Source organism: Protopterus annectens, chromosome 8.part0, assembly GCF_019279795.1.
Source record: "Protopterus annectens isolate FY-2018-M chromosome 8.part0, PAN1.0, whole genome shotgun sequence".
NCBI classification, from domain to species: domain Eukaryota; kingdom Metazoa; phylum Chordata; order Ceratodontiformes; family Protopteridae; genus Protopterus; species Protopterus annectens.
In genome coordinates, this window is record NC_056741.1 from 1,105,291,602 (window position 1) to 1,105,315,264 (window position 23,663).

Consider the following 23,663-nt stretch of genomic DNA (forward strand, 5'->3'; position numbering starts at 1 on the left):
AAAGTTTATATCCCATGGATGAGCCATCTATTTCCTAGCTGGGATATGCAACACCTCTTTCAAAAACTGTTGAGTTTGATTATAAAGGGGGACTACAAGGACACACAAGCAAAAAATAATCAACAAATGCACCATGACAAAGGAATAAGATAGGCCACAGGCCATTAATTCTTAAAATCAAGAATCAGACCTGAGGAGTGACCTGTTCCTGTACCAGCACCAACTATTTTGTTTTAGTTGTGTATTATTAGAAAATCTTTTTTACCTTCAGATAAAAGATTTCCTAGTAGCATTTTTCAACTCCTTTAGAATGTGCTGCATGTTTTCAGGAAAAAAAGATGTGTAAAAGGTGTCAAAAATAGGTCTACCTGAAAACATCGAAATCCTACAATATCGACTACCAAATCGTCGAGATGAAGGCTTGGAAGGCTCAGTTCAGTGAACGGCGGATCGGCACATCCATTCCCATGGTAAGTAACCTGTTGGCCAACAAGGTGAACTTTGCCCTTTTCCCAACTGCAGTACGATCTTGGAGTTGGTATATTTAGTTAAGGGGGTAGGGGGTGCATCCCCCAGCTGGGTGGATTGGGGATGGTGCGATTTCATTTTCGTTAGTTTTGGTATATGAGTGGTTATTACACTGGTATTGGATTCGACAATCCAGTTATTCGCTGAAATGAGGTTTCGATACTTTTGTCCCGACAATTTGGTCTTCAATATTGGGGCTTTCGATGCTTTAAAGTAGACCCATCAAAACTATCAGCCAGACAAGTCAACTAAAACAGTTTTCAGGTTAAGGTGTATCAAACGACTCCTTTTGTCTGAGAGTAAATCCAGTCTGTGGGGAAGCCTGTGGTAATTGCCCTTGGCCATTTTGAAAAGAAGACAGCATCACTGCTGCCTGGGCCAAAGGGAGTCACCAACACAATTTTTTGAGTTTTCTTCTGGATCTTCAGAACTCTGTATATTAGTGGAAAAAGTGGAAAGACATACAGAAACATTCTCATCCCAGGGAATGAGGATGCATCTGTCTTCCAGGCCTATTTGCAAGGAGTACTAAAGCAGAATTTCTTTAGTTGTCTGTACTAAGAGGAGGCAATGGACATCCTTAAGGTGTTTCCCACAACTGGAATGATTCTTGGAAGATCCCAGGATGAAGTTTACATTCATTTCCATTTGTGGGGGTCTGTCCTGTTCTTGCTGAGCTTGTCTGCAATCAATTTCTTGCTCTGACAGAATGTATGAAACCTAAAGATTCAAAATGAGCTGAGTTATCGTCTAGCCTGTCACTGTAAGTCAACAAAAGGGTAAAATCTGGTGCCCCCTTGTTTGTTTATTCACCACATCACAGTAGTTTGTGTAAACAGGCTTTCAAAGCACTGATCACTGCCAACATCTCTCTGACATTTGTGTGTTTGTGTCTTAAGGATTCCACAAAAGTTTGCTCTTTTACCCCTTTTGAAACCATTCCCCATATTAGGTCTGATATATCTATACTGACAGAGTGTGCAGAGGGGAGGTAGAAAGGGAGAATTGGACACCTGGACTGCAAGCGATCTGGTCTCCTTATTTACAAATCCCAGCACTGGGACAGAAAAACACAAAGGGTGTAGACGCTGAATCCAAACAATTCTGAAGTAACACTATTTCCTCATGTAGAACATGAAAAGGGGTTATAACACGATAATCATCAATGCCATGTACCCCAAAATCCTGAGAAACTCTCTTGCAGATATGATGTTTTGATTGGAGAAACTCAAAAAGAAATGCTGAAACATCTAAGGCTCTTCCCAGGGCAGAATCTAACAGACATCCCAGGAATACAATTCTGTGAGAAGGGATGAGAGAACATTTCTGATAGCGGATTTGAAAAACGAGGCTGAGTAGACAATTCTGGACAGTTGCTGAAGACTCTTGACAGCTGGCAAAAGAGTCTGCAAAGATTAGGCAATTGGCCAAATATGGAGAAATGTGAATGCCTTGAAGTCTTCAACAAGTAATAACTGGGGCTAGGCACACTGAATTCCTTTCATGCAGTGGAAAGTCCAAAGTGTAAGACAGAGAACTGATAATGTGAGCCACACACAGCAAATCCTATGAAATGCCCAAACTGTTTGCCAAAGAGAATGTGATGACAGGCTTCCTTTAAATTTGGCTTTATAATGAAAGTTAGAGAAGGAACCAGAGGAACCAGAGGTACAATGGACTGGAGGGATCACATTATAAATTCTGGAAATCTGACAAAAAGATTTAGAAAGACAATATCCAGTACACGCCTACAGGATTCCCCTCCCTTTTTGGTATCAGAAAAACCCTTGAATAAAAGCCTTTGCTGAAGTGGCAGTGAGGCACAGGTCTTATAACTCTGTGCCAACACATGGTAAAGAATGGGAGGAAGAAGTGTAAGAGAGTGTTTGTATGGTATGCATACATTCAGTCAGATCACTTGTTTGACCTGAAAAAAAAAAAAACCTTGCCATGTGCAATCAGAAATCAGCTGATCGCACATACGTGTTTTTGTGTGTGCAAGATCATGGTACAGCAGGGAATCAGGAATATGTTGTTTCTCTACTGTAGTGTGAGCTTGGAATTGGTATATATAATTAGGAAGGGGTGTGCAGGGCATTTTGCCCCTTCAAAAAATTGTTTACATTTTTTTTTTGCTGTTGTTGTTTACTACTGGTGATGTTTTACTTTTCAAGCACATACTCGATCAGGTTAGGTTTGATATGTTGCTTTTTCAACGAATACATTTGTATACATGAATAAATACATATACAGACACACATTGCTTGCATATGTTTGTGATTACATCCTTCACATAAAAAAGTGCACATAAATATTATGCTGAATATATTTACAAGATATTCTGAATTTTGATGAGGGCCCGAGCTGCCCACCCTTTGTAACTGTTAGGCCCACTGAACACAAAAGCTTATATGCAAACCCAAGTTACAAGTTGAACTTTATTTTTACTATACCCAACTTTACTAGGGGCAGACATATGACAAAGGGCTCTATTAACATCTTTCAAATATTCAGTCTTGTTTCTGTCACTCCAGTGCATTGCTTGTGCACTTTATTTCATGCAACAGTTGGAAACCAGATAGATATAGACATCAATCTTCCAAAGTTAGTATGGCTGCAGCACATTTCTACCTTCCATAACAACTGATGAGTTTCAAAATAAAGATTAAAACTGTCAAAAGGTAGAGTCAGGTATCGACTACATGTTAATTTAATACTTACACACATGTGACCCCTAAGAGCTTCTGTGATTCGAAACTGTGCACTGCATCGTGGGCAGACTTTCCGAGAATTATCTTGTCCATCAATACTAGATTCTGAACTTCCTATACAAAAATTAAATTCAAAAACAAATCAAGCAGTTATAAAATCTCTTAAAGAAAATATTTTAAAAGCATTACCCTAAGATTTTTTTTTGTTTAGCAACAAGCTGCATGAAACTCTATCATCACAATGTATACATATATTTAGAAGCACCGATACCATTTTTTTACTCATCAAAATGGTAATTCTACACCTTTTCAAGATTTTAAGTATGAATATCTCAAAGCAGTCAAACTTCTTGTTAAAAATTACCTTCATTTACAGGCACTGTTACCTATACTGCCCAAGTAAATTACAGATGCAGAAATGTTCACCATATTAGATTATACTGAACAAGGACTTCTGCAGTGAGTAAAGGATGGAAAAGTCACTTCAAAATTATATGCTCAAATAACAGGATCACTGCTTAAGAAATTCGGGGGAAAAGACAGATTCCATTTGGAGGCATACAGCAGAGGCATTAGTTTGCTTTAGGTAAAATGCTAACTTGAAATAAAGAGCTTTGCACAAGCTGCCACAGTGTTTACATAACTGGTGTGTTCATTTTAGCCTAAATAATGGAGCTGTAAAAAAAATGACAAACATTGGTGTCAGATTTTCAGCCTGATCCTTTTAGGCAGATGTATGTTTCAGAGACACTTGGCTGCCAGAGCAGTTAACAGCCCAGCAATAAAAGGGAGTGCAAAATGTTCCACACACTGTTATTTTTATTGAGATAAGGTAAGTATTCAGTGCGGACAAGTCGAGAATAGGCCTCCATTGCTTTTCTTTTCTTGGAACAAGGAATAGTCTGGAGTAAAATCCTTGGCCTTGTTCTGAGAGAGGAACCTTTTCTATAGCTTTCATTTGCATTAAGTTGGAGATTTGTTTCAAAGCCTCTGCCCTTTGATTTGGTGGCAGGTCTGGCATGCCTTTTCTTTTTGGTAATGTGTGGAAAGGGAACCTGTATCCTTTGTCTATTATTTGTAGTGTCCATTTGTCCCTTGTAATACTGTGCCAATTTTCTGAGAATAAGGAAAGCTTTCCACCCAAAGGTGCTTCCAACTGAGCCCTGGTTGGCGGTATCAAAGTAAAGTCATTGAGTCTGTCCTTGTGCAGCAGTAGTAGGCCCTGCACTACCTCTCTGGTTGGGAGGCTGCCATTGACGTCCTCTGTAGGAGCCTCTAGCTTGCCCTCTACCTCTGGCACGCCTGTTCTTGCCTCTCTGAAATCTCTCTGTGTCTGGAAAGGACCAATTCTTGGAAGGCCAATTTCTGCTGAATCTTGGTGGTTGGACTTGCATAAAATCTTTGACTGTTTGTACAGATTTTGCCTTTTCTTCAAATTTCTTTAAGACCTCCTGAGCAGTGGAACCAAATAACTTTTGCTTTTCCAGTGGAGCATCAAGAAGCTTTGCTTTAACATGGTCTGGCAGAGATTGTTCCTTCAGCCAAGCATGCCTACGTATGACTGCACCTGTCATAGCTGACCTACATGAAGCTTCCAATGCATCATAACCACACTGCAAGAAATGGTTGCTAACCTGTTGAGAGTTATGTACCAGATCCTGAAGTGATTTGCGATCTAGGGGTTCAGGTGAAGACAGTTTTTTATGCAATTCATCTAGCAAATACTCTTGGTACTGAATCATATGAAATTGACAATTTAAAGCCCTCATAGAGAGGGTAGCAGAAGTATACACTTTTTTACCCCATCGCTCTAAAGCCCTGGACTCCCTTTCAGAGGGGAGTGGATTTTTAGTAGTGGCAGCTGCAACCCCCTTAGGGCCCTGGGAAATAGTTTCTGGATCAGCAGAGTGGGCCTTGTAAAGGAAAAGATGTGATTCCGGGACCCTGTAGTACCTATCTGGTTTGGCAGGAGCCGGAGGGAGAGTGTCCGGGGTTGTGCTAGACTCAGAGTACACATCATCAATGACATTTAAAACAGGGGGAATAGCCAAAGGTCTATGCTGAGGCAAATGCAAAAAAGTCCTTAATCTTTTCCTGGAATCAGAGAATTCCTGGCCCTGCCATTGGAAATGCTCTCTCATAGTGTGCAGAGTTTCCCCAAAGGACAGCTCTTCAGGAGGGGAGGCCGAAGGGATAGATTCCTCTGCATCAGAATCCTCGTAGGCCGAAAAAGCCTCCTCCTGGTAGTCCGAGAGAGTAGAGCCATCAGAGGCCTCATCTGAGGAGTGGGGATCAGAGGGCTCAACCCTGGGCCTTTTTTCTGTAGGAGGTTGAGAGCCCCTGTCCGGATGAGGCTGTGATCCCCTAATTAATGAAATAAGGTCCTCTGCTAGACTAAGGATCTGAGAACCTGTAGTGGGTCCCTGAGGGATAACCCTGAGAGGCAAGGATTTTGAGTGTTTAGCAGCTTTAGCCCTAGAGAATGCCTTTATGGACATGGATGCAGGAGGCCTGGCTGCACCACGTGCTGGTGTAGTTTTGTCTAGAGGAATGGTGTCGGAAGGTTCCAGGACACCAGTTTCTAAAGGAGATTCAACAACCGATACAGTAGGGGCCTCCGGGGCCGAGGTTGTCGGTTGTAAGGTTTCGGTGGTCGGAAGTACCAAGGACTCAGTTTCAGCCGAGACCGAGACACTCGCTGTAGGCCTGGCCGTGGTTTCAGCCGAAACCGCGACCCGCGTGTGTCGGTCCTTGTCCTTCCGTTTCTTTGTTAAATGTGAAGTCGGAGTCTCCGACGGCATATTGTAAGCAAAACTAGCCCCAAAAAATTCCTCTGCAAACTCCGCCCGACGTCTAAGAGTGCGTCGGTTGAAGGAAGCACAGGCTGAACAGGCCGAGACGTCGTGGTCTGGGCCTAGGCAGGGGAGGCAGTAAGAGTGGAAATCCTTATGAGGTATTTGTTTCCCACAAGTTAAGCAATTATTAATTTTATCTGACATCGGCTGAGGCAAGAAAGAGTCCCCAACGGGGTACTTAGCTTTTGAAGTCTTTGGTTTAGCTGAATTATAGGAGCTGGCCGACTGGCACTTGCGAACTACTTCTGCTTCGGGCACCACACGGCAAGAAAGACAAAGGAAGATGGCGTTGGCTGACGCTTTTATACCCCATGCGCTCTGACGTTGGGGAGAGGGCGACATCAGCCGACGCCGGACCCAGACTTTGGAATCCGGCCGACCGAAGGGCTGCCTGAGGCAGGACAACCCATATGTGATGACTGCAGATGCATCCCTGAAGGACATCGGCCCTTTGTGCGAACTGGAATGATGAAAATCGTCAGTCTGATCTGCACCGAAGTTAGAAAATCAGCAAATCAAAAATCAGATTTGCTGATTTTCGAACTTCAATTCAAAAGACAGCGTAATGCGGGGGGACAAGCCCCCCTCTATCCCCCCATTTTATTATTCTAACTCTGAGGGGTCACACTACAGTGGGGAAAGGGTCCACTTCCTGATCCCCGCTATAGTGCACCTTGCACCAAAAATGCCAAATCTGCAATGAGAGAACGTTACTGTGCATTCGCTCATTGCACATTCAATGCATTTTGTTTTCGGCCTTCAGAGAACTTGAAAAAGTCCTTTCGGACTTTTGGATTTCACACATGTGCATTACGCACATGTAAAGGTAAACCATGGGAACATGTGCCCCCACATTCTCCTAATTTAGGCATACAAACAGGTCACACAAAAATTAATTAAGTGTGAGTTGCCCACAGGGTATCCCTTGAAGAAGGATAAAAAAAAAAACATTGAAAACACAAACAATATCAGTAAAGACACACAAAAGCAAATAAAACGTTGTATAACTTTACCAAAACCCTACCTCCAAACAAATGGCTAATAGTAATGCAGGCACAAAACACATTAAGTTAAAATAAACTTTTTCTGTGAATAATAAAACCATGCAAAAACACACAAAGCATGTAACTAGACCCAAAACAGGCAAGGATGGAGGTAGACAGCCTGTCCTGCAGCAATCATTCTATTATACAAACATCTACTCCTATGCAAGTATTCCTATTTAGCTGCACTATGCTCGTCAAAAATGCACTACTATAAGTTATACTTAAAAACAGACGAGGTCAAAGCAGCATACCATAATAGAAGGAGAGTCTGCCTTGCAATATACTGCTGTAGCATGTCTTGTTTTATCATTAAACAGCGCATCAAGCTTGTAGTGCTTAAAGAATGTCTGACCAGTTATCAAAATGGGACATTTATAATAAAGGCTACAGTGGTACCCCCCCCCCCCCCACACACACACACACGTCACAGATTTTATTTTCTTCACTCCCCAGGACTTTATCCAATGGCTCTTCTGCCTTTGCCCAATCGGCCTGTTTGTTCCATTGAAGTGGATGTTGGGTATTCCCAGGCTAAGAGACAGCCCAATGACCCATTCTTTCTTGCCCAACAAGTAACCCTCATCACCCCTCCATTTTCTGGTAAGAGCTGAGTGATAGGGAGCAGTACAGTTTGCTGGTCTTGTAGGTGGCCTACCATCAACATAGGGTAGCACCTCATTTAGTGGGTCTTCTGAGCCTGCAATCTTTATAGCCTAAGGGAAAGTATGCCTACACACTATCAAATGCACTAGTGGTAGCTATAGCTTGCCTGGCTTGGAACTCCACTGGTGAAATGTTAGTGCCCCTGCTAGGTGTCACCCAGGCAGTGAGTCAGAGCTACCACCTTCCCCAAGGATGGGCAAGGCAGCAGAGTTTACTCACTCATATCCTACTCAGCTAGCTACTACAGACATCAAAGCAGCAGGATGAACTCATTCCTAATAACAGATCTGTTATACTTTTCTTAACAAAACATAATGACATTTATTAATCACTTGAAGGGAGTCTATTTGGTTAAAATGGAATCTTCTTTTCCTTTCATAAAGGATACAAGCAGCTGACCAAACTCTCTCAGTTTCCTAGCATTGAAGGTATAGTGGTGAGCATATCTGTCTTCAAGCAGTTGACCTGGGTTTGATTCCTGGCCAGTGCAGAACTCTGCATTTAGCAGTGGCAGTGGCGCAACAGTTAGCACACTTGCCTTTGGTGCAGAAGGCTGTGGGTTCTACTCCCACATCATATACATGGATCTGTGACAATGCAGTGCAGCATAAGGGAGGGTGCTGCTCTCCTGAGTGCGTCTTCCTTTGGGTTTCCAATATTAACTACTGATAAGAGAAACATATGTTGTATAGTGGTGAGTATAGCTGCCTTCCAAGCAGATGACTAATGCAAGAAGTCTGTACATGCAGACACTTGTCTTGATGCTGCTGCTGCAGAGAGACAAAAATGTTATGTTTAAGCAGTGTTAATAGCACAACAGGTAGCATACTTGCCTTTGGTGTGGAAGGCTCTGAGTTTTATTCCCGTACCATAGATGGACTACGGATATTGCAGTGCCCTTTAATGGGGACAGGCTCCTGCACTCCTGAGTGTGTCCTCCTTCAGATGAAATCCCTAATAACTATGAACCTACTGCCATTAGGGATTAGGAGCTGGAATAATGATAAGGTGTTTATTTTAAAGACACAAGGTACAGGGTTTGATTCTCACATTAGGAAGCAAGGCTAGACTTTGAAAGACACTCTGAGGTCATCAGCCTAAAAATCACCTATCAAGTTACTTAAGTCTTATCACAACACTAGAGTTGTCTGTGAAAATCTAAAGTCTGCAATTTTTTGTCCCTGTTCTCTAATTTAGCAGAAGACAAGCAATTGGGCAGACTGGTAAAAACAGTCAGACACAACATCAAGCTTCATAGTTAAGTGAGGAATTTGTTCCCAGAGACCATGTCTTTATGGAAAATGTTAATGACTTTTCACACAATAAAGCCTGTTACTCGTAAATTATTCTGACTTCAAAAAAGTACAGTGTTTTCCAAGAAAGGTAAGTGCAGTCTAATGAAATAACAGCTCCTGTTGGCTTCAAATCCAGGATCTCTTTCAAAAATGGTTCCAAAGCAAGCTGAGGCTACAAATTGGATAAACAGACACCGTCATTTTAACAGAAAAGTAGGCCAAACCATTTTTATTTTTTTATTTTACATTTGTTTACTGGGAAAGTCCAACTGGAACAAGGTCCATTTACAGCGGAGGCCCTGGGAGAAAAGCTCCATTACATAATGGCACAAATACAACAAATGACAAAAAAATTCTGTACAGAGGCATACATACAGAGCGCCATGTCTTTATATGACAACACAGTCCACGAATGACAGAAAATGTATATACAGTGGCATATATACAGTGTAGGAGTTTTACGTACCTTAGTTTGATTTGAGCAAGATTGGTATATAGATAGCAAAACTCTGAATTCCCTATTGGTAGTACAAAGCATAAAAATAAAGGAATGGAATCTGGAAAATAATGCTATTTGGGAGATATGTCATAGCATGAGAAATAGTTTGTAGGAAAGTAGTTCCTGATAGGGAGTACAGAATAGCTGAGGTAAGCAGAGGAGATGAGGTGTGACAAGTTAGGAGGAGAGCAGAAAAGATTTTATGTGATACAGGGACAGAGCCATGACTGCAAGAGGTGTGACTTTAGTGACTTCTTGAAAAGTGAGATGGATGGTGCAGAGGAGATACTTTGTGGGAGGTTATTCCATTCCCTAGCAATGGTGTGGGAAAACAGATGTTTCCCTGCAGTGTTACTGGCTTTGGTTATGCAGAGCAGGGTTTTGTTGGATGAGCGTAGAGGACGATTTGCAGAATATTGGTTTAGAAGTTGGTTTAGGGCTGGGGTTTTCAGAGGGTTCTTTAATATGTTGATGGTGAGGACTAATTGATGATAGCTAATTAGCTGAGGGAGTTCAAACCACTGTAGTTGCTTCAGGGCAAGACAGTGATGACTTCTAAAAGTGGAGTTGTTAGCGAATTTTGCAAATGTATTGTAACATGACTCTAGTTTGTTTAGGTCTGTTTTCCTGATATGAATTAGGACTGGTGATGCATACATTAGGGTAGACAAGAGGTGGGTTTGGGATAAGGAGATTCTAGCTTGGTCCGACAGGAACTGTTTGTGTTTGTATAGGATTCCTAGTTTCTTATGTACCTTTGTGATGGTTTATGAGATATGGACATTAAAGTTTAGATTGTTATCTATTTCAACCCCGAGCAACTTGGTGTGAGGGGAGGGGGAGACTGTGGTTCCGTTTTTCGAGGGGATAGTGAAGGTAGGAGGTGTGGATTTGGATTTATTGGGGGTAAAAAAAAGTAATTTGGTCTTGCTGGGGTTTAGAATGAGTTGGATATCGGTAATCCATTTTTCCACGGAGCAGAAGGATTCTTGGGTGAGCTTTTGAGAGTGGTTATGGATGGGGCTGAGAAGATTAGGGTGGAGTCATCTGCGTACTGTATAAGTAATGCATGCAGAGAGGAAATATGTAGTTTGTTAGTGAAAACTGTGAATAGTAGAGGACCCAGTATTGATCCTTGTGGGATGCCTATAGTAGTTGGTAATAGAGGAAATAGTGCACTTTGTCATTTAACTGATTGTTTTCTGTCAGAGAGAGAGCTTCTAAACCATGTAGTAGTAGAGGGGGTGAAGGATGAGGTTGACAGTGTGTCTAAGAGTAGGTTGTGGGAGACCATATCAAATGCTTGTGATAGATCTAGGAATATGGCTGAGACAAATTTGTTGTTGTTTCTTAGATGGCTAATCTGATTGGTAAAGAAGAGTAGAGCAGTGGTTGTGCTATGGTTTGGGTGGAAACCATGCTGTGTGGGGGACAGGAGGATAATGTGATGATGCATTGTAATATCTAAAGTACTGAACTGGAACTGACACTGCTCCTTAACTTTCACATTAATAGAAAATCTAGTCCATTTACACAGACATTATTTCTTAGTGGCAGACCTTTTATCAACCAGAGATCCTCCATGCTGTCAGAATGACAGACCTGAATGCAGAAAAGTACAGTTTTGTACCTACCATAAATGTAGATGTTCGAAGATCCACATTGCTGCAGTCCTAACACTTGGGTAGTCCGCTGTCCCAGTCGGCCCGAATACCAAAGTATAAGGCTGACGTCGGTCAAGGCGCATTTGACTGACATCAGAACGTCAGGGTACAAATGCGCACGACCGACGTCATATCCTCAGTCTTTTCTTGCCCCAGATGTCAGAAGACCCTAAAAAAATAAGGCCAAAACCAAAAAACACCAAAACACTCCTGTGCCTAAAATATGTACAATATATACAAATGTACAAAAATAGAACCTCACCCACACAACCACCCCTAAACACAGAGGGAAGGAGGAGGGAAAGTGGACTGCAGCAATGTGGATCACATTTATGGTAGGTACAAAACTGTACTATGTTCTTCATCTCACATTGATGCAGTCCTAACACTTGGGTAGAATCCCAAAGCAGAGGTAATGAAGCAGGAACTGCCAAAATGCCCTGCAACACAGCAGTGGCAAAACCAGCCCTGGACTTAGAATAGAGAGGAAGGTGGTAATGCTTGGAGAAAGTATGCACTGAACTCCAAGTAGCTGCCTCAAAATATCCTTAGTTGCCACCCCCCTTAGAAATGCTGTTGAAGTGGCAGTAGCCCTAGTGGAATGAGGCCTAATCCCAGCTGGAATCTCTTTGCCATGATGGGAGTAACAGAATGCAATGCAAAACCCAATCCACTTAGAAATAGTTTGTTTTGACACAAGCTTGCCCTGAGAACTCAAAGCAAAAGAAACAAACAACTGCTGAGACTGCCTAAAATCCCTAGTCCTGCTTAAATAATAACGCAACTGCCTGTGTACATCTAAAGTGTGCAAAATCTTTTCCACCCTATTTTGGGGATCTGCATAAAAAGTAGGCAAATGAATAGTTTGGTTTAAAGCCACACTAGAAACCACCTTAGGCAGAAATGAAGGATTAGTACGTAATGATACCCTATCCTTATGAAAATCAAAAAGGCTCCACATAAGGGCCTGCAATTCAGAAACCCTTCTTGCAGAAGTAATGGCCAACAAAAAGCAGTCTTCCATGACAAGTATTTCAACTCAGCAGTAGCCAGAGGCTCAAAAGGTTGTAGAGTAAGTTTCTCCAACACAAAATTGAGGTCCCAAGCAGGAGTAGGAGCTCTTATATTCTTTGCCCCTCTAAGAAATTGCTTGAACAAAGGATGAGAAAACAATGGTGGGTCACAATCATAGTGAGCTGAAATTGCTGCAGCATGAATCTTAATGGAAGAGAAAGACAAACCTTTGTCCAATAGCTCAGTAAGATATTGAAGAGCCACACTCAAATTAGGCTCAGAAACATCCAAATCCTTTGCTGCACTCCAAAATAAAAATCTCTTCCATTTTCCTGCATACACCTTCGTGTACTAGGTCTTCTGGCTTCCGTAATCACATTCAAAACTTGTTGAGGAAGTTGAGACCTGCTGTGGTTCAAAAGAGAATATGCCAGGCTGTTAGATGAAGAGAGTGAAGCTTGACATTGAGTAGATGACCGTCCCTCTGAGACAAAAGGTGTGGAATCAAAGGTAAAGGCCATGGAGGCTTTCTTACCAGATTCCTCAGTAATGGGTACCAGTGTTGCAGAGGCCAATCTGGAGCTATCAAAATCATCCTTGGCTTGTCTTGTCTGACCTTTAGGAGTACCTTTGGGAGGAGAGGCAGAGGTGGAAAGGCATACACATGAAGATTTTCCCAACTGAACGAAAAAGCATCCACTTTCCAAGCTGTGTGATGATAACTTTTAGGTGCAAAACTTTGGCAGCTGGTGGTTTAGTGGAGAAGCGAACAGATCTATGTCTGGAGTTCCCCATGACACTGTCAATTTTTGAAATACATGAAGATCCAGTTTCCACTCGTGGGGATCCATGATTTGCCTGCTTGACACATCTGCTAAGGAGTTCTGTGCTCCTGGCAGAAACCTTGCTTGAAGAGTAAGCTGCAAGCTGAGCGCATCTCCCACAAAATCATTGCTTGCCTGCATAGAGGATAAGAATGTGTTCCCCACTTATTGATGTACCACATGACAGTTGTGTTGTCTGTTAGAATCAACACCTGCCCTGGAAGAAGTAACTCCTTGAAAGCCTTCAATGCAAACTGGACTGCTAACATCTCCTTCATGTTGATATGTAGATGCTGTAGTCTGGCAGGCCACTTGTCTTGTATCCACTTTCCATTCAGATGAGCTCCCCAAGCTATGTCTGAGGCATCTGTCGTTAGAATCTGACTCGCCTTCTGGCGGGTCACAGAGAGTCCCTTGTTTAGGTGACATTCCTGAGCCCACCACAAAAATTCCTTTTGAATGCAAGGTATTATTTGAATGACAGTGTCCAGATCCTGGCAGTGCTGTGTCCATACATTTTTGAGATACCATTGTAGCTTCCTCATATGCAGTTTGGCATTGGGAAGCACCAGAATACAAGATGCCATGAACCCTAATGCTTGAAGGACTGTCCTTGCAGTCAGCACGGACTGATGAGATAGTTGATGGAAGTAAGGGATAGACTCTTTTGTTTGTCCGGGGTTAAAAAGGCCATCTGGGCTGCTGTATTCAGTCTCACACCCAGAAAGCACATGTCTTGAGAGGGTACTAGACTGGACTTTATTTCGTTCACAGAATACCCCAGGCATCTTAGCACTGCTATCACATAATCCAGATGCTGAAGAAGCTCGTCCTTTTCTTGAGCCAGAATCAGACAGTCGTCCAAGTAAGGATAGATTTGTATTCCTTTAGCCTGAAAAAGCTACAACTGGAGCCAGAACTTTTGTGAATACTCTGGGCAGTAGATAAGCCAAAGGGCAATGCAGAGAACTGATAATGGGAATTTCCAGCTCGAAACAGATACTTCCTGCAACTGAGTCTGATAGGCACATGAAGGTAAGCCTCCTTGAGATCTAAAGTTACCATCCAGTGATCTTTGCCCAGCAGAGGTAAAAGCTGTTGTAACGTCAACATTTTGAACTTGGGAATGTCCAAATAAGTGTTGAGGATAGACAAATCCAAAATTGGTCTCCACGTGTTCCCCTTTTTGGTACTAGGAACAGGCGAGAATAAAATCCTAGGCCCCTTTCTGGCACAGGAACCGGCTGAATGGCCCCTATCTGGAGCAACAGAGAAATTTGCTTGTGAGCCTCTTTTCTTTGTAGAGGAGGAATGTCTGGCATGCCTTTGAAAGGAGGCAAGGCATGGAAATAAAACCTGTAACCGTGGTGAACGATATCCAATACCCATCTGTCTTGGGTAATAACACTCCAGTGTTCTTTGAAAAGTGCCAGCCTTCCTCCCAAAGGTGCTGCCAGACGAGAAGGCTCTGGCAGCTGAAAAGGCAAGTCATTGGGTCTGCTTACGAAAGGACTGACCCCTGCCCTCACCAGAAGACTGGGCAGGCGAACTGCCTGCTCTAGGCCTAAAAGAACCTTGAGCTCTGCCCCTACCACATCTAGATCTACCCCTAGACTGAGAATCATAAGAAGGATAAGTCCACCCCTTAGTAGGCCAATTTCTACTAAACTTTGGAGGCTGAACCTGCAAAAAATCTTTAACAGTCTGCATAGACCTAGCCTTGTCCTCCATTTTCTTTAAAACTGCGTCCACAGGCGCACCAAATAACACATCAGATTGTAAAGGAGCATCTAAAATCCTTGTCTTTACATGTTCAGCTAAATTCTGGTCCTTGGGCCAGGCGTGCCTGCGAAGAACAGAACCAGTGGCTGCCACCCTCGAAGAGGCCTGTACAGCATCAAAACCACATTGCAAGGAATGCTTACCCACTTGTTCAGAAACATGAACTAAATCCTGCAACTCTTTACACTCAATACCTTCCGCCAGAGCATCTACCTTAGACTTCAATTGTGAAAGGAGATAATTTTGGTATTTCAACATGTGAAACTGGCAATTCAAAGCCCTCATGGCTAAAGTGGAAGAAGTATACACCTTTTTCCCCATCTATCCAAAGCCCTTGCCTCTTTATCAGAAGGAACAGGATTTTTAACAACAGAAGCCTTAACACCTTTAGGGCCCTGAGAAACAGTTTCTGGGTCTGCCCTGGGACTCTTATAAAGATACTTATGAGCTCCAGGCACCGTGTAATACGCGTCGGGTTTAACTGGGGCAGGAGGCACAGCATCAGGGTTCAGGGAAGCCTCTGCAAAACATCCTCTACCACATCCAGAACAGGAGGTATAGCTAAAGGCCTATGCTGGGGTAGAAACAAAAATTCCCTAAGCCTTTTCCTAGAATCAGAGAAATCTTGACCTTCCCATTTAAAATGCTCCCTCATGGAATGAAGGGTCTCTGAAAAAGAAAAATCCTCAGGAGGAGAAGTCAAGGTGTAGAGTCATCTACATCAGAATCAGAATAAGGAGGATACTCCTGCAAGTCTTCAAGACTCAGAAGCCTCCGAACACTGCTCAAAACTTTCAAGCTCAGGTTCCACCCTAGGCCTCTTATCAGGGGGGGGTAAAGAACCTCTAATCATAGTAATCAAATCTTCTGCCATTTTAAGCATATGTTTCTTAGGCAGAGACCCTGAAGAACTAGGGGAGACCCCACTGAAGTTAACCCTGGCCTACCTCTAGAAGGAGCCTTGGAAACAGAAGGGAGGGCCTAACCACCTTAGGAAGGGAGGGGAGAACAGCTACCTGAGAAGCCCCTTCAGCCTGGCCTACCTCCTGAGAGGACACATCTTGTAACAGTAAAGTCTCACCCTGAGAATCCAAAGGAACTTCTGGTAGAACCACCTCCTCCATCCTCTAACTAAAGAAACGACGACGGCGGTTCTTCTTCCTCTTCTTCCACTGCTTTGCTGCTTTTTTTGTTTTTTTTTTATCGGCGGCATGCCGGACATATGTAATTACATGTTGTCCAAAACAACGCTTCCCAAAAACTATCTTCTCTTAAATCTTCTCTTAATAGTAGCGCTTGTAAATCTAGCACAAGCAACAACGCCGCTCAGGCCCTAAGCAAGGTATACACAATGTATGGTAATCTCTATGAGGTATCTGTTTCCCACAAGAAATACAGTTATTCACTTTTTCTGACATCCGTTAAATACTGAGGCAAGAAAAAAAAAATATTCGGTACTTAGCCAACTTTGATTCGGTCTGAAACTCCGACTTCAGAAAATTTCAGAACGCCAACCTGCACTCGCAATACTGCTTCTGCATCGGACCATGCGGCAAAAAAGACTGAGGATATGACGTAGGTCATGCGCATTTGTACCCTGACGTTCTGATGTCAGTCAAATTTTGGTATTCGGGCCGACTGGGACAGCGGACTACCCAAGTGTTAGGACTGCAGCAATGTGAGATGAAGAACATCGAAAGTTACTGGTATGTGCCACAACAGCAGATCTGCTGGAAATGGTCCACTGAATATACCTGTCAGGAACTCAGCCGCACCACAGTGAGTACTTTTGTTAACAAAAAAAAAAATTCCAAGATGTCATTCCTTCTCCTCGCTCACAATACTTCATCTCTCCCATTCATTGCCAGTTCTAAACATCATGAAAGCTCGAGTATTAACATAACTGGTACTGATGCAATGCAAAAACAAGACTCCTCATAACTAGATGTGTGTGTGGGGTATTTGCAACAGACCTCTTCCCACAAATTTGCTACATAAGCATACATTTCATTGCTGTGGCCCTTAAAAGGTTACATTCCCAAAAGTGAACTCTAGTTAACAGGGTTCTGACAATGTAACTAGCAGCTGAAGTGGTCACTGCCTTGGTGGGCAGTGCACAAAGTACCACAGGGAGCAATTTCCTATGAAATATATAAAGCATAAGTGAATACAGTTTGAAACACATTGATTAACTACATTCTTGCTTTCTCTGCCTGTAGCTGGGTGTCCATGTTCCTAACGCCATAGTATCTAAATTCTTTATGAATATCCAAATAATGTAGCAGAAACTCTTCTCTGTTACTTAAGTTGGGGAAGAAGACCAGTAGGAAAACAAATTTAAATTTGACCCTACAGAGACCTCAGGGATGAAAGGTGGGTTAGTTAGCAATATCATCATGTATTTAGGGAATACAAGTCATGATGGAAAAAAAGGTGCCTAAAAGGGATCAAAACCCTATCTCCCACACAGTTAAGTTGAAATTTTGAATGTTGGGATGAAGCAAACATCCATTTCTTGTTCTGTGTCTGTTAAGTCCACTCTGTGACGGAGGTTTTGGTAAATGCCTCTGGCCAGTTGCATGAGAAACCGTCCGCTGTGCTGTGTGCCTGAATCCACTAAGGCAACTATGTTTGCAATAGAATCTAATTTATTAACAAATGACACTATAGAATGTACAAACCACGTTAAGCGCTTTCATCTAATCCAATAGACTTCATCAGAACACATCCATAAAAAACAAGCTGGGCTTTAAATAAATTTCGAACCAATAAGTTCCTTTGATTAATCTTCCAATTAATTGTACTCCATGATTTAAAGTGCACAGTACTTAATACTTCCACATAAACATATAATTACATAATATTCACAATCTTATTTTAAAAATGCATATTTCAAAAAAACATTTTAAAATATATACATACAATAAAACCACTTTTTTCTGTCATCCCCAATAATAATCAGTTTTACTTTCCAAAACAGGCTTGATGGAAATATTGTCATTTATTCCTGGGTATACAGAAGCATTTAGCAAAATCTGCTATTTAATTTCCTTTAGTTGGTGAGCTAGTGCTATGGATTTACTAGATGAATTGCCTTCCATCTTTTCTCCAGGAAGGAGAGATGATATACATAAAATACAATCGGAGATGGCGATTATCAAGGGTGAGCTTGCACAGCTTATTGAACTGATAAGCCAGCCAGCAGGATGTACTGATGGTGCGGGACTGGTGATGTCATCGCGTACGCTAAGGGGAAGTAGGCCTGAGGATTCCATATCCAATGGACAAGGCAATGGTGGCGTACTCGAAATTGGAGCCTCTTACGGATCCCTTGAAGGTGAAAATGAAATGGTTGGCAGCATAAGGGAAGGTCTGCGAGTGGAGAACAACAGATCGGAGGTTGATTTTAACATATCGGAAGCCAAACCGAAACGAGTAGTACCTAAGAAAACATATTCCATAATGGGACACACTGTAACTGCAGGTACTAGTAACGCTCCTATTGACAAATTAAATGGTGGGAAAGGCAAAGACAGTAAATATGAGTTGGAAAATTTCTTTAAATGTAATTTGGACTTTAATGGCAACAATGACTTTAGAACGGACAGTAATAATGGGAAGTCATTAAATGAAAATGACAAGACTTTAAAAGACTTAATATATGAATTTGGGAAAAAACTGGGGATTGTAAAAAGTATACAATTAGATAATATGTATTTAAATAGATGTTTAGATTTAAAAATTGTGCTGATGGGCATGAGATTTTTCAAACAGCCCTTAGGGGTTGAAATGAATGAATCTAATGTATTAGAATGTACTAATCTTTTTAACAATTTTGGTTACAGTTTTATGAAATTTATTATAAGTTGTAATGACAAAAAGTTGTGCACGTACATGAATGAAATTGAACAGTTGAATGAGGTAATAAAGAAGGATTTGTTATACAATGAATATGAAGGTTTTTATAATACACAATTTGAGTGGGTAGTAAAGAATAACAGAAAACAGTTTGATAGGAAATGTAGGAAAATAAAGAGAGATTTAGAACAATACAGGAATAAACAGGCTTATAAGTGAGGTATACATAAAGAAGCAGGGGAACAGCATACTAATGGTAATATTACAAATGGAGAAAAACAGGAGAAGTATGATAATAGAAAGGGAAATGGAAAAATTACAATAGGATTTTTTTAGAGAAGAAGCAAGAGTGGAAAGGAAGGGACAAACAAGGGCCATGGATTCACAAAAATTGGAACAATTACATGGGACAGGAGGATTGGAATTACAAAGGGAGAAGGAACTGGATGAAAAATGAATTATTATGAAACATAATGAGATACAATACAGTCAGGATTATTTTAGTATATATAATTAAACACAATTAGAGGTTAAGAAGGAACACTTCTTCCTGTTTTCCAAAGGAATGACATTTGTTCCTAATGAGAAATTTGATGGAACAGATTATGTCCTAGAATTCAAATTATACATGCGTAAATTAAATTTAGCCATACAATTTGGTGAAAGTAAAGATGTCATAAAAGAAAAATCTTTCAAAAAGAGAAGTACATATGTTCCCCCTATGAATGCTACTTTAGCAACCTTTGAAAAAGTAGTTATGGATGAGATGTATAAAAGTTGGAACAAATGTAAAAACAAAAAAATGAGATATAATTTAAATAAAAATGAGTTCCTAGCTTTGAAAGAAATACAGGGGAAGAACAATATTCAGGTTATGAAACCGGACAAAGGGGGAGGTGTGGTGTTATATGACACATTTGAGTATATAAACAAAATAAATATTATATTATTGAATTCTGGGAATTAGGATGTGTCATCTCTAAATGAAGTTAATATTGGACACCACAAGACAGATTTGTATTTGGAAGAGTTTTTACTTGATGGAAGAATTGACATGGACATGTATAATATTTTAAATGTCAAGTACCCTGTACAGGGAACAACTGTAGAAATCTCTAAGGTACATAAAATGTAAAGGACCCACCCTTTCAGCCTATAATATCAGGGAATAAATCTAAATCTTTCCCTTTTAGAAAAGTTACTGATACATGTTTAAAACCCATATATAAAAGGGTATCCCATATTGTTATTGATTCTTGGGATTTCATAGGGAGACTTGCTTCAGACTTGTGGGGGGAGAATGTAATATTTGTGACCATCGATGTGGTCGATTTATTTTCCTCTATCCCCAGAGAAGATGGAATGAGACGGTTTGCTCTGAGTATTGAAAAATATATGGCTTCACCCTGGGAGAAGGTATTATTGACTATGGAATTTATGGACATAGTATTAAATTACAACTACATTATTTTTGAAGGAGAGTACTATAGACAATGTAAGGGAGTAGCTATGGGGGCAGCTTGTGCCCCCATTTTTGCTAATTTAGTCCTACTTGATTGGGAGACAGAGTATATTTTCAATAGTAGGTGGTACACATATGTAGGGTGTTGTATACGATTTCTGGACGATATATTTATTTTATGGACTGGAACCACTGAAGAATTGAATACATTTTTTGATCATTTGAACTCTAGTAGTGACTATTTGAAACTTACATATCACTTCAATAAAAAGGGTATTTCGTATTTAGATACATATATATCTGAAGAAAATGGTAGGTTCAAGTCCAAAATATTTAGGAAGGACACTTTTAGCAACTCATACTTGGAATACTTAAGCTGCCACCCGTATACTCAGAAACGGATTATAATAAAGGGACAGTACATCAGAGCAGCCAGAATGACATCTGAATATGATGACATGGTGGAAGAATTAGATAATATTGGCAATATGTTCAGGAAAAGAGGATACCCCCATTGAACTGATAGAAGGGACCAAAAATATGTGAAAGAAGAATGGGGTAAAAATATAAACCTTTATTAGGTACTGGGCTGGATAGGACATCTGAAAATGAAAGCAGTGGAGAGAACAAGGAAATAAAAAATAAAAAGGTAATATAAATATATATCAAAGAGCATGCATTTTTAAATATGGGTCACATGTCAATGAAATGCAAAAAACAATTGAAAGGAATTGAAATATAATGAAAACTGATGAGGCAATATATAAGGTTATAGGGGACCATCCAGTGTTTATATATAAAACAGGAAAAAAAACCTGAAAAGTAAATTTGAAAATAAATGTATTATTATAAATAGCAAATGAAAAGATGGTGGCACTCGGAAGTGCGGGCAGTGTAACCAATGCAGTGCTATAATGGAAAATGCAACCCTTACATTGGAAGACATAAATAAAACAGTTATAAGATTTTAAGAGTGGTAACTGCTGACACAAGATGTGATTTATTTAGCTAAGTGTACAAAATGCCCATGTTATTATGTGGGCAAAACAGAAAGTTGTTTAAGAAATTAGAAGTTATGTACCTACCATAACGTTCCATGTTAGCTGTCTTCTCTTGCCTTCTTTCTTGCTGGATGGGTTCGGAGCCGATCCTCGGCTCCGACTCGGCACTTGCTTTAGCTCGAGAACTCCTTTTACCAGCTCGAGGCAACCCTATATCCCATGATGCAAGGCGGAACTACCTCAGATCTCGTTTGGCAGCTAACTTACCCTGCTAAAGGTTATCCTAACCAAAATAGGAACAAAGTTTCCTAAAAGAAGTCCTCATAACAAAGATCCAGAGGAAACAAACTAATAGGAACTCTTCAAGATCTGTCCAGGCCAGGGGGAAGGAGGGAGGGACGCAAGAAAGAAGGCGAGAAGACAACTAACATGGAACGTTATGGTAGGTACATAACTTCTAAATGTTAAGTTGTCAATCTCGCTCATTCTTGCTGGATGGGACCGTCCTAGCACCTGTATCCCGGTGGCTCAATGGAACAGACTCTTGAGAACTGTGGAACCAAAACTGGCCCTATCTCTGGAGGCCAAATCCAACTTGTAATGAGAAACAAAGGTATGAGGCGTGGCCCAAGTAGCTGCTGCACAAATGGTATCAATGGGAAGTCTATCCTGAAAAGCTGCATAAGTGGATAGACTCCTGGTCGAGTGTGCTTTTGGCTTAGAAGGTAGTTGTTTGCCTCTGAGAGAGTACACATAGGAAATGGTGGAAGTCAACCATCTGGATAAGGTCACTTTAGAAACTGGAAGACCTAACCTGTTTTCTGCATAAGAGACAAACAATTGGTCCGATTTTCTAATTTGTTTAGTCCTATGCAAGTAGTACCTGAGCTGACGATGGACATCCAAGAAATGCAATTTCTGTTCAGCTCTGTCAGAATAGTTAGGAAAAAGACTGGTAATTCTATAGATTGGTTAATATTGGTTTGAGATACAACCTTGGGGAGAAAGGAAGGGTTAGTTCTTAACGATACCCTGTCCTTATGAAAAACCAAATAAGGTGAACGAATACAGAGAGCTTGAATCTCGAAACCCTTCTAGCAGAAGTGACAGCCAGTAAAATATAGTTTTCCACGTCAATAACTTCAAAGAACATGAAGCAGACTGTTCAAAAGGAGGTAGTATCAAGGATGCTAACATTAAGTTTAGATCCCATTGCGGAGGAGGATGCTTTATAGGTGGTTTTAGGAGAAAAACTCCTCTCAAAAAGGCCTTGCATAATCTATGAGACATGATGTTATTGTCATGCAAGCCAACATGATACTTGGAAATGGCAGCCAGTTGTACTTTGACTGTAGATGACGAGGATCCCGAATGAAAAACCTCCGCTAGGAAAACGGGAGCAGTAAAAGGATCAATATTTCTGGAGTTTGCCCAAATCGAAAACCGTCACCACTTGCTAGCATATATAGTCCTAGTGGACGACTTCAAAGAAGACACTAAAATGTCTCTGACTGAGTCAGAAATCATTGGTAGCCTGGCTAGGGAAGGAAGTGGAGCAACCAAGCAGTGAGGTTGAGAGAATGAACGGCCCGGTGCTGCTGACCCGACTGGTGGATCAAAAGATCCGGAACTGGGTCCAGATGCCAGGGCTGCACCAGAAGGTGACGATGCAGAGACGGAAACCAAATCTGTCGAGGCCAAAAGGAGCAATGAGGATCAATTTGGCTCTCAAAACGGTGGCTTTCTGAATGACTTGTGGAATCAATGGAAAAGGAGGAAAAGCATAAAGAAGTCCCCGCGGCCAATCCTGGGTTAGAGAGTCTCTCAGGGGTTGGCCTGGAAGGGAAATAGAGTGAAATAGTCTGGGCACTTGTTGTTTTGAGGGTAGCGAAAAGATCGCAACAAGGAGTGCCCCACTTCAGAAAAATCTGATCCACTACAGATTGATTGAGAGACCACTCGTGAGGCATCAGAATAGATCTGCTTAGCCTGTCCGCCAATAGGTTGGACCTGCCGGGATGTGCGTTGCTATCAGAAACCGCTGAGAAGAGATCGCCCATTGCCAAAGTCTGAGAGCTTCTCGACATAAGGGATAGGACCTGGTTCCGCCCTGTTTGTTGATGTACCAGACCACGGACATGTTGTCCGTCTGTACTGCAATAGTCCCCGTGGGAAGAAAGTCGCCGAGGGCTTGCACCCTTAGAACCACTCCTCTGATCTCCAGGACATTTATGTGCAGATGGTATTCTATGGGTTGCCACGTCCGTGGACCATCCTGCCCTGATAATGCCCCCCACCCGATCAGGGAGGCATCCGTGGTGACTGTGGCAACTGGAGGAGGGGAACAAAGGGTCGGCCCTGATGAAGAAGAGGGAGGATATCCACCAGCCCAGATGAGCCCTGCAAGACTGTGTCACTAAGATCTCGTGTCTCATCGGAAGATCGTGATACGACCACTGTG

General features: G+C 41.5%; 1 protein-coding gene across 4 annotated transcripts in view; it reads right to left on the minus strand.

Annotated features, from left to right (window-relative positions):
- The window catches only part of POGZ (pogo transposable element derived with ZNF domain), a 2,357,128-nt gene that overhangs the window by 994,029 nt on the left and 1,339,436 nt on the right, over nucleotides 1-23,663 (minus strand). For all 4 annotated transcript variants that reach the window (XM_044080634.1, XM_044080633.1, XM_044080632.1 and 1 more), the window contains one exon: nucleotides 3,250-3,353. In XM_044080634.1, coding sequence (XP_043936569.1) covers nucleotides 3,250-3,353 — 104 coding nt within the window. The remainder of the gene's footprint in view (nucleotides 1-3,249; nucleotides 3,354-23,663) is intronic.